The 18,835-nt window shown below is 39.8% G+C and overlaps 1 protein-coding gene across 16 annotated transcripts in view; it reads right to left on the bottom strand.

Annotated features, from left to right (window-relative positions):
- Positions 1–18,835, bottom strand: part of PDE4D (phosphodiesterase 4D) — a 1,245,374-nt gene that overhangs the window by 132,286 nt on the left and 1,094,253 nt on the right. The window contains exon 8 of one of the 16 annotated variants that reach the window (XM_071219670.1): positions 658–10,433. The exons of the other annotated variants lie outside the window; for them this stretch is intronic. Within the exon in view, the coding sequence (XP_071075771.1) occupies positions 10,420–10,433 (14 nt within the window). The 3' untranslated portion in view covers positions 658–10,419. Of the gene's footprint in view, positions 1–657; positions 10,434–18,835 lie in introns of those variants that run through there. 16 annotated transcript variants of the gene reach the window in all.

Genomic DNA, 18,835 nt, shown 5'->3' with positions numbered 1-18,835 from the left:
AATTCAAATGCTGTCTAAACCCTTGTTATTCTTAAGATGGAGTGGTTTTAGGTCAAAACTGCCTACAGTTATCAATGAGTTGGGCAGTGGTACAACTGAATGGGCTAAATTGGAATACAGTATGCGCGACTGACAATCTCCTCTGAAGCTTGACCTGCGAAGATCACAAGTTTTGACGCTGTTTAAATCTCTAGTCCTTTAACACTTCTCTAAATAAATGACATCTAGAACTTCTTAAGGTCCTGTTTTTGTTCCACAATTCTCAATTGGATTTAGAAATATTTATAAAGTAAACTCAAGAGCTTTAACCTAGTAACTATATTTCCTGTCATCGGTTCTTTTGCCAACATTTCTGCTTCTCTTCAACAGTGTCAAGTGAAATATGGTGTCTGAATAAGTTATTTTTCCCATAAAATTCTATTATTTGAATAGTTTTCTCTTGACCTTTATATTCTCCAGTCTCCATAGTCTTTCAAGTAAAAGAAATACTTATGAATATCACCCACACTAAATTACATTAGGTCACCAATGTGTAATTTATGAGGGAATTTTTTAATGTCCTCCTAGTTCAGCAGCCACTTGCATTATTTATATCTGAGTTATTTCCCATTTTTCTTGGTAGAGGAATGATTTGGTACTCAAGCCAATAATCTCTAGTTGGTGTTTTTTTTTTTTTTTTTTAAATCATGTCACTAATAGAGGTGTCCTTTTTTCCCCCCGTTTTTGATGTTTTATTGTTTATGCTATTAAAGATGTCCCACTTTTTCCCCCTTTGCCCCTCTCCACCCAGCCTACCCTCCACTTCCATAGTCAATCCCCACACCATTGTCCATGTCCATGGGTCCTTCATGTATGTTCTTTGACTAATCCCTTCACCTTCTTCCAGTCAGCCCCCCCGCCCCTCTGACAGCTGTCAGTCTGTTCCTAATTCGATGCCTCTGGTTCTATTTTGCTTATTTATTTTGCTCATTAGATTCCTCTTATAAGTGAGATCATATATTTTCTTTCACCGACTGACTTCCTTCACTTAGTGTAATAGTCTCCAGTTCTAGCCATGCTGTTGCAAAAGGCAGGGACTCCTCCTTTCTTTCTGCTGTGCAGTGTTCCATTGTGTAAATGTACCATGGTTTTTTGATCCACTCATCTACTGATGGGCACTCAGGCTCTTCCCAGTGTTTAGCTAATGTAAATAGCGCTGCTATGAACACAAGGATGCATAAGTTTTTATGAACTGATGTTTTGTGATTCTTAGGGTATATTCCCAGCAGTGGAAGATATCCTTAATCAGAAAAAAAACTTGTATTTTCCAAAATTGTTGACTTTTAGTTTGTTGGGATTTTGGTGGCAGCGACTTTAGAGTTCTGGTTCTACAATGTACTGGCTATGCAACACTGTTTCTGTTGAGGGTAGAGGAGAAAAATTATATTTGAAAAGTGGGACAGAACTACACTTACAAGAGCTAAAGGAGACTTTCTTTTTGCTGTATCTCCTCAAATCTTATCTAAAATTTCAATTTACTCCTCCTCCCTAGGCTTCTCTGTCCTCATCTGTATCATACAGATAGTAATGACACATCTGAAACTCTCATGGAATAGAGAAGGCTAAAACAACGCAGGCAGAAAGCTTAGCTGAGCGCTTGGCGCAGTGAGCACTCAGCACAATAGGTTTGTTTTTATTTTAATGGGTATTAATTGTACTTTACATATAACCTGTTCATCCTAAAATAAATCTATCACCAATGAAGACTTTTTAAAAGGAACGTTATAGATGATAGGTTATTCAGTGGATCTATAGTAAAGATATACTGGAAATAAAACCATTTACCAGGACAAAAATACATACAGTCATATACATTAATATTTTAAAATATAATACTTATAGTTTATCTGTATAAATATATATTTTAAAAAATTGGTTTTGTTCTAAATAGCAGACAAAAACATTTCTATTACTCTAAAACTACATGTGATTCAAATACACCAATGTTTAACTACTATCCGGAGGAAAAGCTGGCTAATAGTAGGTTGTAGAATCCTGTAATGCTTTTTCTCAGTGTGGGCCTGGGTAGCGGGATTATGTGGGAGAGATGCTAGACCTGTTTTGGTAGTGGTAGTGATCAATGACCACACTTGGCAATCACTAGTTCATAGAATTTGGTGCTTGGGCAAAGGTGTAAATTATTCCCTTCCCCTTTTATTTAAGAGTACACTTAAGTTTAAGAGTACCATTTTCTCTTAAATTAACACACATCCTTAGGCTTTTAACTAGGCAGAAAAGCAAACATAGAACTAGATGGGCAAATAGCCAGGGAATCTAAGTGAATACTCTGCACTTGAGTCCAAAGCCAGTTTCAAACTCAGTTTGATAGACAGTAAGTACTTCCTCTTAATCACGTAGGGGTGAACAGGAATTGCCTAGCTCTCCTTTTTATTGTATTAAGTTCTTTCACTGAAGGACCAGGTTCCTTCAGGTGCTATCTTATTTGGAATTTAATTTGTCCTAACATTTCCTCCAAGGGCTATTAGAGTCCACCACATCACTGTATCCCATTTAACTCCCTAACCACAAAAAAACTGGCTGCAGCATCAAACAACACTATTAAAATACCACAAGGGAACCTTGGAGTAGGAATTCCAGGCACAAGTTACAGCCTAGGGACAAAGAGAGGTTGTAAAGACCTTGAATAATACTGAAATGGGGATTTAAGAGAATTTCAGATTTTGAAAAAAAGTTGGTAAGATTTTCATGTTAGGTTCCTAGGACTGGCCCTCTGTAGTTGTGCAGATTAGTTAAAAGACATGAGTAGACTTTGTTTTTCCCCATCACCTTTACATTTTCCTAGTCAACAGTTTTGGGATCAAGTGTTATTCAGAATGGCTCAGCAGAGATGACCAAAAGGAAGCCCCCCATCCCTGTGCTCCTGGCAAAGGACCACAGGCTTATTAGCATATAATTTTTTAAAACAGAAATCCTGGGTATCTTTATTGTGCCATCTAAGCAATTACTTGGAAGCCTTCAGGTAAACTCCTGACTCTAAGGGTTTAAAGTACAAGCGCAGAAGCTAGCAGAGCCGCAGCTGTGGTAGACTCCCCAGACATTGCAAATGGGAATGAAAGGTTTGGAAAGCTAGCAGACTTAATGGATTAGTCTAGAGTCCTACCTCATGGGAGGTCCAAAATCAGAGCCCTAGAGCTGAGAGGAAGCTGTTACAGTTATGTCCCTGGAGGAAGAGGAGCCCTGGGCCTGCCTTTTGAAGACAGGGACCTTCTTGGGGTGGGGGACATGAGGGAGGGAAGCCCATGCTTACTGTGCTTGCCACCAGAGGTCTGCTACAGAGTCCCTGCCCACTGAGCACAACTGAAGAAATGGCTTTTGGCGTAAACTTCCTCATTCTTCTTGATGTGACAAAATGCCTCTGGAATCTTCTCAGAAGATTTAGTCTGCTAGATGTAAGGCCCCCACCCCACCAAGGAGATTCCAGGAGCATGGGCAGACTGGGCTTCTTCAGGTCTGCCACTCTCATAGAATTTTTCCTTTATGTCACAGACTTTGTTGGGAATTTTATGTTTAGTACTGTGAGTATTTGATCACTACGTATCTCCCCTTTCCTGGACCCCAGACTATAGGGGCTAAGGACAGGGCTAGCGCTCCTTTAGGTCATCATTGTAGTCCAAGAGCCTTGCTTAGGTCTGGCATATGGGAGAATCTTAAAAAAATGATGTGTTAAAAGAATACTGTTCAAATTGTTAAATAGACCAGACCTAGAGATCCTACCCAAAGACAGGCAATTCATGGACTCACTCATCAATAGCCAATGGTCTATAATACATAGTTAGAATGAAAAATTATCTAATTGTATTTGTAAATTTGTAGGTTCCACTGAACTGTAACTGTAAATGAGAAGTTGCAAATAAGGTTAACTGGTGTCAGGAGAAGTTAAAAAAATTATTTTGGATGGTCTGAAGTAAAATTTAGGCCAGAGAAGCTGTGGCCAGCCATGTGCAAGCTGGGACAATGAAAACGCAGAAACTGTGAAGAACAGAAGTGGGTCCGGAAAAAGAAAACAGCCCAGATATGGAAACAAACCAATGGTAAAGTCTCAAGAAAGGTACTGTATGTCCTACAAGCAAAAGATGAAGTTGCAGGTCTCTAGAATTATGATTCTTCAAAACTTTATACCCTAAAAACTATGTAAGAATGACATTTATTTTGATTTAGTCATCTCTAATAACCAAGCTGGTCTGATGGCAATGCTACTACGTGCTGATGAGGGACCTTTTTGAATTAGTGTGGGAAGAAAAGATGCTTCCTCTTTGCCAGTAGCTTGGGGAGCTTGGGAAGCTGGTTTCCTGGAAAAGTCACTAAATATCAATAGCTTTGGATCAGGAAAGTGAAACTCTTCTTTCCAGTACTGGCTGGTTACAAATATAGTTACTGGAGTAAAATGTAATTTTGTTCAAAATACTATATCATGGTATACCCCTTAATGTTTATTGCAATTGAATTACACAAAGGAATTCTGCTTGTCCTGTATCTCACAGTTCTGGAGTTGGTTTCTATCTGATGCCTGGAGTTCACTTCCTGCTAGTGATCACAGCAAGAGGCACTGCCTTTTTCCAGTCACTAGAGACCATCTGGAGTTCAACAAAAACCTAATTTGTGAGATGTCTGGTGGGAAAGAAACACCCTTTTATAATCACTTTAGAATCACAGACCGTACTCCTTGGGTATGGGAGCAGAGTGACACAGGCTCTCCTTGAACATGTCCTTGCCTTGTCTGGTGCTGAAAACTGGGGGGTACTCCCAACTTAGAGGGACAGAAAGGCAGAGGTAAAAAATGACCTGGGAGATGCTGCAGAGAGGAATGAGGAGATATCATGAGGGGAAAATGATGCAGAATCGGGGAACATGGAATTACTGTATTTTGCCATGTATGCTGTGCGTCTACGTCTTTGTGCACATTATGTACAGGATTATTATACCCGTTGTATGTAATCATTATACACATGTATAATGTGCATTGTTGTTTTTCCCTCAAAACTTTGGGCAATGTACACGGCAAAATGAGGTGGTAGGGTGAAGAGGGTAAGGACAGGGCTGTGAGATAAGGAAGGAGAGATCACCAAGACATAAGGAGGGAGTGAAAGAAAAGAGTGGAAAAAGGAGAGGAAAGAGGACATAAAAGGAAAAGTGGGAATGAGTAGTAAAGAACATGAGAAGAGGAGAGAATTTGGAAGGAACTAAAGTGAACTATGATGAAATGAAGGAGAAGCAACAGAGTGTTGTTTTCAGGGTGTAGAATCTGAAATATAACTTCCAGGGTTTGAATCCCAGCTCTACAAATTTTCAGAATAATGACTATGAAAAATAATGACTATGAGCCTCAGTTTCTGCTTCTGTAAAATGGCGTGACAGATCACTGCACCTACCTTACAGGTAGAACTAAACCTATTTAGTTCTGTGAGAACTAAACATGGTCCTGTGTGTCGAGTCTTAGCACAGTGCTCAGTGTAGGGTTAGTGTTACTGTTGTTGAGGTTGAAAGAGAGACAGAAAAGCAAAGGAAAGAATAAGATGATAGAAGTAGGGAGAGGTATTAGGATAATGGCAGAATAAAAAAGAAAGAAGTGAATTTCTGCTAATGATTTTAACCTTACTTTTCCAATATTATAATTTAAGTTTCTATGCCTACTATATTATTTCTGTTTTAATGACACTTGGGAAAATAAGTATGTGTTGAGTCTGAATACCTTATAAAAATGTATTTTTGTAGCAATGGACATATAGTAGTTTACATTTCCTTAAAAGTTAAAATTATTCCATGGAAATGAGTAACATCAAGGCTACACAAAGTTAAATCAGCCATCCAAAAAATTATTTGTTTACTTTCTCTTCCTCTTTAAGGTATTGACTAGCCATCTGATGGAATTAACTGAAATCACTGGTTATTTTGAGATGTATTAACCCAGCTGTAGACAGCAGGGAAAATAGAGCCCCCAGTGTTCTTGGTGATGTATCCTTCCAAGTTTCTCTCCAAAACACAAACCACTTCCTTTTACTTGAAGTCATTTTGCTTTCCTCATTAGTCTCCCAGCCCAGAAGTTAGTGTTGATGCTGAAGCAGCTCTAAGTCCAAGATCACAAAACAACACAACAGGATTGGTCCAAAGCACAAAAGGAAAGCACACAGAGTTGTTCTTTCCCTCTCAAGAAAAGGAGACAGAAAGATGGAGGAGTAGGGTAGCTAAAGTATGAGAAATATATTGAAGAGATCTTTTCTGACATTGGGGCAGAGGAATAAAACCACAGCCCAAATCGGAAGGAAAAGAACTCTTTACATTCGTCACTGAAATGCTCCAAAGCGCACTTGGCACAGAACTGCAGACTTGTCAGATCACAGACATGCCTCCCTCCCATTTGCACAAAGCTGATTAAATAGTGTGCTTGCTCATACACTCACCGGTGGCAGTGAGGCGAGAGGCCAACCTTCATAGACCATTAGTAAGGCTAGTCTTGAATGCCACTCAGAATATACTAAAAGGAGTTTTATCCTTTTCACAATAACATGTCCTTTAGAAGGACCACGTGAGGTATTTAAAATATTGGCCAATGAAACAAACCAGTAATGGCTTTGCTTCTCACATTTTCCTGATTCTGGTTCACAGGTATGACCCTATGGAGAAGGTCATGCATTATTCACTTCTTTCAAGTTATCACCTTCTATCCACGGGGTTAAGGGGCACAGTTTCATCCCATTGCCTTTTGGTGCAGGAGAAAAACATATTCAATGTTGGCTTCTACTGCCCTATGTTTTGTTTCAGTATTCTACTTAATGATCATCTGAGGAAGTTCTGAGAAGAGATTAATAAGGACCTTCTCAACTCTAGGTCTATTAGACACGTGCGAATTGAGCGAGATGGTGTTGAGGCATCGCACCCTCTATAGGGAAGACCCGACAAAAGGACTCACATATTGTTGGGCAGGATGTTTGAGACTAAGGAGGCACAGACCACAATTTCTAGAACAATTTCATTAGTTATATTAGAGGTAAGTTTGGTGGCTATGAAAACAGAGGAGAAGGGTTGATGGCCTGACCTGCCCTGGGAAGGGAGATGGGCTTGGATTTCAGGTATCACCTTGCCCAAAGAAAGAGGTACAATTAGCGAGGCAATTAAGAGAGGAAAGTGAATTCTAGATGGGCAGAAGAGAACAAGCAAATGCAGAGCTGCGAAACATGCTGTGTTGTGGGTGGAAGAAGTTTCCGACTGAAACAGTCAGGTGGTGGGCGTGTCAGGAGAGGAGGTGTGATACGTAGTTGGGCAGGGGCCTCGCGTGCCAGCCCAAGGAGGTTAGAGTTTGTCCTGTGGCCTATGGGAGGCATAGCAGGGTTTTAAATATGGAAGCAACATTTTCTGTTTAATTTTCAACTAGATCAGTTTGGTTGCACTCTGGAAGACAGGGCTCAGGAGAATACACCATAGATACACTATTGTAAGAAAGTGGTTGTCAAAATTTTAAACTTATAATAGGAAATATTTATGGCAAATGGATGTGTGTGCATGTGCAATATCGATAATTTTATAAAACAGTACTTATCCTTGGTATTCTAGATGTGGTTTTACATTCTACTATTTTCTGTTCAATTCTATATCTTTTTTTCATAAAATACAAAATGCAACTAAGTGTCAAAAACACTGTTTCAGGCACTACTACTGTAATACAGAAAAAAAGTGGTATGTGTCTGAACTAAAGAAGTATTAATGAGTTGGAAAAAGAGCAGAGATTTGAGATATATTTAAAAAGTAAAATAAAAATATAGTTATTTATTTGATTGAGTGGTATATGACTTCCAAGTTTCAGTCTGATAAAAGTGCTTCTGAGACAGAAAGAACAGATTTTCAAAGAAATATGTGGATTTAGTTTTGAATATGTTGAATTTAAATGGTAGAATATCACCAGGTATTGGGTTTTTGTATGAACGGATCTGAACATCAGGGAAGAGGTCTGAATAGAGATAGAGTTTTAGGAATCTCCTAAATAGAGGATTGGAATATGCACCTAGAGGACTGGGAAAAAAGCAGAGCAGCGGTCAAGCATCAAGCAGCACTGAGGGTCTAGCCGAGGTGAGTGATCCTGACTTGACTGGAATTTCAGCTTGAAATGATAGAGGGAACCCCCCCCCCCAGAAGTTCAGGTAAAGAAATGGAGAAGGCAGATTGCAAGACTTGACAGAGTGTTGGGTGTGCAAGAAGGAGAGGTTAGGAGAGGGCTCATTTGCTTAAAGAATAATGACCTAAAGGATTGCTAGGAAAAAAAACCTTCATTTCCTCATCTTTGCAGCTAGATATGGCATATGGCTAAATTTGAGCCAAAGAGATGTAAATAGAAGCATTATGTGGGATTTCTGGGAAGTCCCGTCCAAAAAAAGAGGGTGTGCTATTCTTCCTCCCTTCATCTGGCTGCTGGCAATTTAGACCTGATGGCTGGAGCCCTCGTAGTCATCTTGAACACAGAGGCAAAGCCCATAATCTAGGGATGGTGAAGGAATTCTCTCCACCCAATAACTCTGGGACCCTAATGAACTTAGAGTAGCCATACCAGCTCTGGACTGCCCACTCTGGTCTATCTTATAGGAAAGAAAAATAAACTTCTGTCTTGATTAAAGCATAACTTTTCAAGTCTCTTTTACTCTAGTAGAGACAAATTCCAGCTAAAATTGGGTGTATACATAGCAACTGCAGCACTTTAGGGCTGCCTTGGAGGAGAATCTTAACCCTCCATCATGCCATGCCTACGCAGGGAAAATATTTTATAGTGACCAAAGAAGCTCTGGATTTTTTAGGAGACTATAGACTGCTCTCCATTTGGATGGAGAGAAAAGAACAATCAAAGCCACATGGATGTTATCGTGTTTTCCTGTTACACCAAGCAGTCAGTCTTCTTTGCACTTCTTACAAGGAAATGTATTAAAATTAATGACAACGTTTACACCCAGGATTGCACGTTTCCATTGCTGTGTGCTTTTGGTTTTCCTCCCTGAAGGGCAGAATTCTCATCAGTCACCATAGAGTGGTTTAAGTCCGAACCTAGTGAATCACTTACACTGCATTGTTTTAAAGTGACTAAACAGCTGTAGTGTTCAAGGGCAGCCGAATCATCTGCCAGGGTCACATGTGTTTCACATGTCAAGTAATGTATATGGGTTCCACTCCATCCAGGGTTGCACGGAAAAAGACATTTGCAAACAAGTGATCTGATGCCATGTTTCCAAACAGCTGCTACGGTTATGAATGAAGATAAGAGTTACTGACTGTGTTTCCAATCACTCAAAAAAATTCATTACAAATCACAATGTTTACACCAGGGAGACCATTTCAGATCATAATGACTTTCAATTAAGTATTCAATCAGGATAAAAAGTAATAGTATGTAATTGTAATGATCATGCTGACCTTGTTCGTGCGTAAGTGGGAAGAATGTGTACTGGGTATAAAAACAACACCAACCAAACACATACTTAAGATGGAACCTAGTTAAACAGCTAACAGGAGACGACTTCAAGCAATGAGACTTCCCTAATTCTTCTCCCTCCAATTCTTGCTCCGGGCAACACTGATGTAACTCCCGACGCTAATAACTTCCTTAACAGGCTGGAGTAATTGGTACAATGGAGCCAGACGGGTGGAAATGAGGGGATGACCTCAGGATTTAAAGAGTTTAGACACAGAAAAACTGCCTTTTTCCTTTTTTTTTATTCACATTTTAACACAGAGCATAGTTAGAAAGTATCTGGCTCCCACAGAGAGAAGGAAAAGGGTATTGATTTTTGTGAGCAGCTTTGCCTCTGGGTTCTCCTAACTCAAAGGAGATAATTGGCTTTAAGTTTACTGAGTTGTCATAATATTGTTTCTATATGTTCTTTAAAGCCCATGATCAGCCTCCTCATCTTGCTTATGTTTACTAGTCCCAATGGTCTTCCATGTGGGAAACATGCTGAATAGATATTGCTCTCTGACCATTTCACTCCTCTCTGCAGGTTTCAAGGTTGGCTTCCCCAAGTAAAATATTTAATAGGTGCCTCCAAGTCAGCAGCGTAGTGCAGACAGGCAGAGACAAATACCCTCCCCAGCTACGTATGGGCTCCAGTCGATCTGGAAAAGGTCTCTCAGCTCTGAGTCACTTATACAATTCAGTCCCTGAACATGTTTCTGTCCCTAATATTTTGTTGCTCTAGGCAACCATCAAGTCCACATGAAGACTTCTGCCAACTGGAGAGGATGACTAGCCAGAGGAGCCAGAATTTTCTTTTAACTCTTTGTTGAAAGCTCAAAATAGCAAAAGTGTCAAAGATATCTTCTAAAGATCCATATTGGGAAAAGTGGAATCCATACACTGACTTCGTGTATCCTTTTATTCACTTCTTATGGAACTGTAACTAAAGAAAATAAAAGCAAATAATCCAAAGCATGCATTTTTAAAAAATAGTAAAACATTATGAAAGAGCTTGTTGGATCTTTAGATATTATTGAACACAATATCCTCATTTTATAGAAGAAAAACCAGGTTAGGTTCCCAACCAAAGGCTAAACAGGAAGCTAGTGAGAGAACAGGGGTTACAGATCTGCTCCCAAACCCTGAGGTCATTGCTCTTTCTATACGTTTCACAAGCCCAGCGCCAGATGCAAAATGAAGAATTGCTAATAAATCACAAGTAATCATCTCTCTTTTGTAATAACAAACGGTACCGGATGAAAACTGCTGCTTTGCTGGGACTCTGGAAGCAATCTTAAACTGCTGTGGCTTGTCGTGATCATTCATTAACACCCGTGACAAAAGTCAGGCCAGGTGGGATACTGAACTAATTCTAAAGGTTTTGAAAGTGTTCTAGATCCATCAATGCTTGTTATCCGAATTTGATCTTTGCCTTTTCTGAATTCTTAAGACACTCTGTGTGGCACAGTCCTGGGACTATCTCAGATTCTTGGTATCTTTTTCATGTATCTTGCCAAGCTCTCAGGGGTGGGACTACATTATATTTACTTCTATTTTCCTCAAAACCAAAGTACAGAGTTATATGTGTTTTTGTTGAGTGGTGATGAGAAATCAATATTAATTTTATTAGCTCTGATAGTACAGTAACAACTTATTTATCCAGAGATTAATTATCTAGGAACTCATACTATTTGACAACAATAAATGGGTGAAAAGAGCCTCAGAACAGTTAAGTAAATGCATTTAAATTGCGATTCATAAAAACTGCCTTGGGGATATGAAGTACAGCATAGGGAACATACTGAATAACACTGTAATAATAACTATGCATGGTGCCAGATGGGTACTAGACCTACTGGGCTAATCACTTTGTCAGGTACATAGATGTCTAATCACTATGTTGTACATCCTAAACTAACATATCGATTGTAGTTGACAATATTTTTAAAGTTGTTATATGCATTAAATACCCTAAAGCCCTGCCTCAGATATAGTTTGTCCCCAAACACACTTTTATTCTGAGTTAATTTTCTCTTCTTTTAGGCTCAATGAAATAGCCTGGTAATCTGGTTCACCAGGGAGAAAAAAAACAGCAGGTCAGAAAAGATCCCACTAAGGCCAGATCCAATAACACCACCAAGCAGTGATGACTGGGAGGAGCAGATGAGAAATTAAAGTGCAGAAAAATTTGGGGCTCTGTACTGTAGGGGGAAAAGTTCATACATCATTGCCTCCTGAGGGCATCTGTGAATGACAGAGAAGTATAAAAGTGGATGTGCATAATGATAACCCTAAAAATGACATCCAGTGCACAACTTTAGAGGTTAAGAAAGAATATATCTTTCAAAGATTTCATTCCAAATTGTCAAAATAAGATGATGAACCTTGGTTTTCTAGAATATTTGACATAGGGAGCATGTCCTCCTTAAATAACATATAGGTAATCTAGGCACGGAGATAATTCAGCCTTAAATTTTATACTGGAATCCAAGTATTGGCACATTTTTATCCTATATATAATGCCATATGTCCTACATATAATACCAAGGATTATAAGGCTTCAGACATTGTCAGAACCACCTTACACCCACTCAATAAAATCACACAGTTAGCAGTTACTAAATCCTACCTACCTGTCCTTTAGCCTTTTCCAACTATCTCTTCCTCTGTGCACCTGCTATCTGGCTATTTTGCTAGTGTAGGGCCTTACACCTCATTCTTGCACAGGGCTATTGTCCTCTAACTGGCCTCTAAACCTTTAACATTTTCTTCCTTCACTCTTTGAAATTGTTATAAAGACTCCTGGGTAATTCTAAAGAACAAACATATTTGTGAACCACTACCCTAAATGCTTAGCACACCATTCATTTGACTCTTTTTTTATTATACTTCTTTCAAAATCTTAAATTTTTTTTTAATTAAAAAAAATTTTAAATATATTTTATTGATTATGCTATTACATTTGTCCAAATTTTCCCTCCTTTGCACCCCTCTACCTGGTACCCCCATTCCTTCCAGCAATCCTCCCCTTAGTTCATGTCCATGAGTCATGCATATAAGTTCTTCAGCTTCTCCATTTCCTATACTGTCCTTAACATTCCCCTGTCTATTCTGTACCTACCAATTTTTGCTTCTTCATCCCTGTACCTTTCCCTGCAATTCTCCACCTCCCCCTCCCAAACAGTAACCCTCCAAATCTCCATACCTGTGATTCTATTCCTGTTCTTGTTTGCTTAGTTTGTTTTTAGATTCAATTGTTGATTCAATTGTGAATTTATTGCCACTTTAATGTTCATTGTTTTGACCTTGTTTTTCTTATATATAATTCCCTTTAGCATTTCATATAATAATGGCTTGGTAATGATGAAATTCTTTAGCTTACCTGGTCTGGGAAGCACTTTATCTGCCCTTCCATTCTAAATGATAGCTTTGCTTGATAAAGTAATCTAGGTTGTAGGTCCTGGCTTTTCATCACTTTGAATATATCTTGCTAGTCCCTTCTAGCCAGCAAGGTTTCTTAATTACACTCCACAGTGGGACTAACTCCTTTAATGGCAGACATCATATGTCTATGATTTCTGATCTTAGCCACTCTTAAAAAATAGTTGCCTTTTAATAAATATTTGCCATCAGTGAAAAGTATGGTCTCCTCCATTTCCATTTTCTCCCTCCATGTACGTAACAACTATTAGTGAATCCTTAGGTGCCATTTCTTCCAGAAGACCGTCTGTATCTGGCACTGAATCTGCAGCAGGGAGGCACTAATGTTTGCTCTGCTCTTCTTCCGAGAGGCGCCCTTCGATGCTTACGCACAAAAAGACAAAGACGTGGGCAAGAGTGGCTCTCTTAGCTTTATTTTTTCTTTGCAGGGAAACACCTCAGGGGATCTGTCACACTTAGGAATCTACCCCTCTCTGAAGGTCTCATTTGAAAGCAGATTGGGCTACATTTTGCACAAAGGCATTTTAATCAGCTTAACAATATCCCACAACCTTCCAACCAACTACAAAGGCATTTTAAACGTGCAGGTGTGGCTGCCCAAAATAATAATATTTTAAACTTTTGCAGACCCTTTCATTGAATGATATGAAAACAAGTCAGCTTATAAAGGCTTAGAAAGCTAGTGGACAACATATCCAATTGATACATAAATGGGGATTTACTGCACTAACTGTGTTGGTGGTTTGTTTGAAGTCCTCAAACAATGGGAAAATCAGCAGAGAAAACTATTTCTGCAAGCTAGGTCTCCAAATTGTGATATTTAAATTTGAAAATCTTCAAGGAAGGCTAATCCTTTTCTTCTTAAATGTTTGCTGTATTTTAGTTAACAATTCCCAGACACTTAATTTATGTTCAGAAATTAATAATTCTCCCTACTCCCCTTAATATGACCAAGTATTAGCATTTACTTGATGTTCTAAAGCAAGGAAGCTCACAGAACAAATTAAAATGGACTTAACCCGAGGGGGCACTATAGTTGTCTAACTGATTTTTAAATGAACATCGTGTATCACACAAATCTGTTTGATTCTCCTGGTTATTATTATTCAAACACGTTGTACCATGTCTCTCCAAAAATAAAAATGTACAAATCTAAGTTTTTTTGTTTTCCTCCTGGCTTCTTTCCCTTCTTGTCCTCACTTGCGTTTCCATGAGCTCCAGGCCACTAGGATTTAGAGTAGGGGCCAGGGTGCGTTCCCCTTTTCCTATATTTTAAATCTGTCATGAAGTAAATATTTATTATAAACACAATGTGTCTGAGGAATGTTGATCAGACTATGGTTTTTATTTGGCTTTGTCCTAGCATATTAATATTTTTTAATTTTTTGCCTCATTTCAATAGTTCCTTTGATGTCTTGTTTTAAGCAGCTGCTGAGCTTTCTGTGGCTGTCCATTTACATCACTTTAAAAAACGGTACATAAATGAAATTCAAACAAAATGAACAGTACTTTCACATTGTTTCAAAATCAAACATGTTCCTAAGGAATCTGATTTGTGGCAGATGGAGAACAAAACCTTCCAGAGGGAGGGCTGTTAAATGAGTCTTAATTGCTTGCACATGAAAACATAGTGACTAAGAGTGTGTGCACAATTAGGAATTTAAACATGTAGAAAAGAACTGGCTGTGGAACCAGGCAGACATTTTTGCAGGCATAGCTAGTTTTTTTTTTTTTTAATGAACACAAACAATAGAAGACACGTTAGTAAAGGAAAACAATTTTAAGAGGTTAGTTGTTGTCTTCATTCTTCCTTAGGTCAAGCTTCCAATTCTAAAGATAATCCATTTGCCGCTACAACTCACTAATGGATGTGACACAGTACACTAAAAAAAAAAAAAAGGTTTATTCAAGAACTAGAATTTCTCTTTTCAATTCCTACTGTGTGCCAGATACTAGTCTTGGTGCTTACTCATCTTGTTTAACCCTCTGAGATAGTTTTGTTATTTTCTACATTTTATAGATGAGAAAATGGAGGCTCACAGAAGAGCCTGTTCAAACTCAAACGGCTAACAAAGTAACCCAGCCAAGGTTCTCCGTATGGATTTAATGAATCCAAAGCTCACCCTCTTCCAATGCCAAGCCCCTTCCCTGAGAAGAGGTGTGCACCTCTTTACCAAACCAGCACTCAGGTTGGCTCTACTTGCAATTTCAAGTCAATAGCGCCTTCCTGTGCTGGGTGACAGGGCTTTGCGAGGGTGGCGGGCAGGCCAGACTGGTCAGGTCTGGGCTGAGATGGCAGGTACAGAGACACAGGACAGGGCCGCTACAGCTGTGGTTTCAGAAGTTTGTTTAGAGCACGAGGTGGGGAGTTTGGTGGTCAGGGGGAAGCATCTAGTGAGAGGTCAGCGCCTTGGTGGCTCTGTAGGCAGCAGCTGTAAGCGCAACGAGGTTCTGCCTGACTGTGGGCCACTCAGTCTCGCTCCTCTAGAAGGCGGGGGTTGGGCCCTACCACTCAGAATGACAGTGACTCTGACTTTCCGCGTGACTAGGCTGTGCAGTGTTCCACAGTGAACTTCCATTGAACTTCAGAGGTTTAAATCCATCTCATCCTGCTGATAAATCTAAATGTCTTTTCTAGGGGACCTCAAACTCTCCTTTAGATTCTTCCTCCTTGGGAAACCTGAACACTCCTGGGATGGAGGTGTACCAGGGTCCTAGGGGCCCTTAATGAATGCCAGTGTGGATATTGGGGACGACAGTTCAAACAATGAGCCATCACGTGAATTAAGAATTCAACTCATTCATATACTGGGGCCTACTTACATGTTGTTCTCAGAGAGGTGACAGGCTTAAAAATAATCCTTCTCTTTCTATTATTCTGTATTCTTTACAGTAAACCTAATTTAGTAGTGACTTATTAGACCACAGTCCATTTAGAGTACTATTAAATAAAGACCATAGGAATGCAAATTATTCCTTGCTTTGATTGCTACATTTGGAAGTAAACCAGGAGCCACAGATCATATAACCTTGTCTAGAATTAAGCATAAAGGGGTGTCAATCAATGTGTGTGGATCAAATAATCAGGCAGTCCAATCATTTTGGTGCGTTCAGAGGAATGGGGTTGCTGGGGACACACCAATGAACTGGTGCCATCCTGCATTCCTAGGAACTTTGATGTCGGAAAGAGACTTTACTGAGAAATATGTTAGCACAGTAACTAGTGTATGTTACCATAATTGCTAATTATTTCTGGCTTGTCAGCATTTATTTTCTCTTTCAACGGTAGCCTGGTTTCTTTCAGAATGGATGGCATCTCCGTTGGATAGTCCTATGAATAGCAGAGCCCACAGCGACCAAGTGCTCACCCTGTGGCATATATTGGACTTGGTTTTTCATATATCATCACAAAAAATTTTCATGAACTCCTATGGGATAATTACTATTCTTATTTCCACTTCAGAAACCAGGAACTTGAGGGTTCTGAAAGTTTGAGTGAATTAAGGACTAACATCTCTAAGTGGCAGAGCTGCAGTATGAATCCATGTAATTTGGCCCCACAACTTAGGTTCTCACTACTACATTGTGTTACACAGTCTGGCAGAACAGCCAGGTGCCCTGTTCTCCCTCAGCCAAGACCCAAGGCCCAAACAGGACCAGTTAGACCCCTATGCTGCAATTCGGCTTCTACACAGAATAACAAAGAAACTGAAAACAACGGCAGGGATCACTAGACTGATCCTCACGAGACTTCTCCCTTCACTCGTACCTTTCTAGCACTCTGAAAATGCATTGACTCTGACCCGTCGGCCTCCCCACTAATGCTCGGAGAACTGGAAATTCTTCCAGTATTCTTCCACAAAATTCCACCTTGCTTAAGGTAGCAGAGTTGGTTTTTATTCTGCAACCAGAGGATAGTGGCTGAGAGACTATTATCTGAGGGGGAAGTTATAAGCGAACCTTGGAGAGAGTTGTATGAAATTGTCCAAGAACAGGATGCTGAGCCACTCTAAATGCCCAGTCATAATCAAACAGACTCAGTGAGAGATAATGGTGTGACAAAATGCCAGGCTAATTTCCTTTGCTGCCCTTTTTGTTGAAATGACAAGCCGGGGGGCTGGGACGTACTGGCCTCCGCCTGTAGCTCCAGCACCTTCGGACTCCCCAGGGAACAGAACCTGGCCTGGCAGGGGGGTGGGGGCGGCGGAATCTGCAGAAACACGGACTGTACCAGGTGTGGCTGAAGGGTGAAAAAAGATTCCTAGAGAACATTTCCCCTCATCACTAACTGACTAGAATTCAGAGCAAGCATGAAACTTCAGATGAAGCTGTCTCCTTCAAAGTGTCACCTGGGAAAACCTATGTACACGCTTGCCCCATATGTTGCCATCACTGTAAAAATTCTAGGAAACTCTGTCTTGGAATTGCCTTCAGAGTCCACGTCATATTTCTTTCAAAAGTCTTACCCTTTGGAGCAATTCATTCCTAGAATTAGCCTCATCCAGGCTCATCTGACATCCTGTCTGGTGACTAAGGTTGCGGAGCATACTGAAAATAATATTTCCGGCTAAAAGTGCAGTGTGATAGTAAACCCATGCGATGTTTTTTACTCATGCGGCCTGTGAACTGTCTGTAAAGCCACTTCCAAAACGCTTCCAGCAATTGCAGCAGGGCTAAAAAATGTAGTTTACAAAGATGACTACTTTGAGGATCAAAAATAATTGCATAACACAATAATGTCTATTGAAAGTTTTATAATGCTGGTGAATATATAAAGCGATTTTCACCTACCTTTCAACAAGAGCCAACATTTATTATCATGAGACATTGTACCAAGTTTTTTCATGGATTATATAATGTAATCAGAATTGGGAAGGTATTATTATTATTATTATTTATTATTATTCACCTCATTTTAACAGAAAAATTCAAGGCATAGAGTAACTTGTTTCAGGTCACAAAGAGGGTGAGCAGAAGAGCCAACAATAAAACCCAGATCTCCTGACATCTGAGCTGCGAGTCAGAACCCTCCTCTACATTGGTTCTGATTTACACAAAAACAAGCAAAACAAAATGTCCAACAGTTTGGATTTAAAAAAAAAAAAATTAAATCCTGTGGGAAGAGAAAACCTAGACCTATTTCCATGTAAGCAATTCTAGCGAATCAACAGTCAGGGCACGATGCCTTAAGAGGCACCTCACCTATTCCTCAACGGAGGTCTGCGTTGCACGACCCACCTGTCTTTTGCTGCTGCTCCTTGGTGACTCGGACAACGTTACCTCTTTCACTACTCTCAGTCCTCAGCTTTCTCACGCTGGTAAGTTTTCCCTAAGTTCCGGAACTGGTTCCCCAGACCCTCTGCAGTCTGTAGTCTGAATCCCAGTGTATACAGCTTCCTGATCCTCTGGAAAAAGACCTTACCCTGTCCCACTTCTTCCTGCTTTCTTTATTTTATCTGCTCATTTATCCATTTATTTTACAAACTCTTTATTTTGTATTTTATGCTCAAAAGCTACTTACTGCTCTGACATCTGGAACACATTTTATCTTTTCAAATTCCATGAATCTCTAGGATAATGGCTCTGAAGCCCAGTGGAGGTGGTGTGTGCCTCACTGGGCCCTCAGGTCTAAGCAGAGTCTGTCACGTTCTAGAAACTCAATGACTGAAAGAGCTCACCCGCAGGGCACCCAGAATGAAGGTCTCCATGTGTACAATTCAGCAGGCAATATGCAAATATCAGACACATAGCAGAAAAAAGGTCCTAGGCACCCATCTGTGTTTCCAGGCACACAGAATAGTTCACTAGAAATACATCCAGAGTGCCAACAGTACCAAAAAAGAACCACAAAAATGAGAGAAAAGATGGCAGGCACATTCCAAAGCACTACATATATACACATCA

Source organism: Desmodus rotundus, chromosome 1 (assembly GCF_022682495.2).
Source record: "Desmodus rotundus isolate HL8 chromosome 1, HLdesRot8A.1, whole genome shotgun sequence".
Lineage (NCBI taxonomy): Eukaryota > Metazoa > Chordata > Mammalia > Chiroptera > Phyllostomidae > Desmodus > Desmodus rotundus.
The sequence above is the reverse complement of the archived record's forward strand: the minus strand, read 5'-3'. Positions and strand labels throughout refer to the sequence as shown.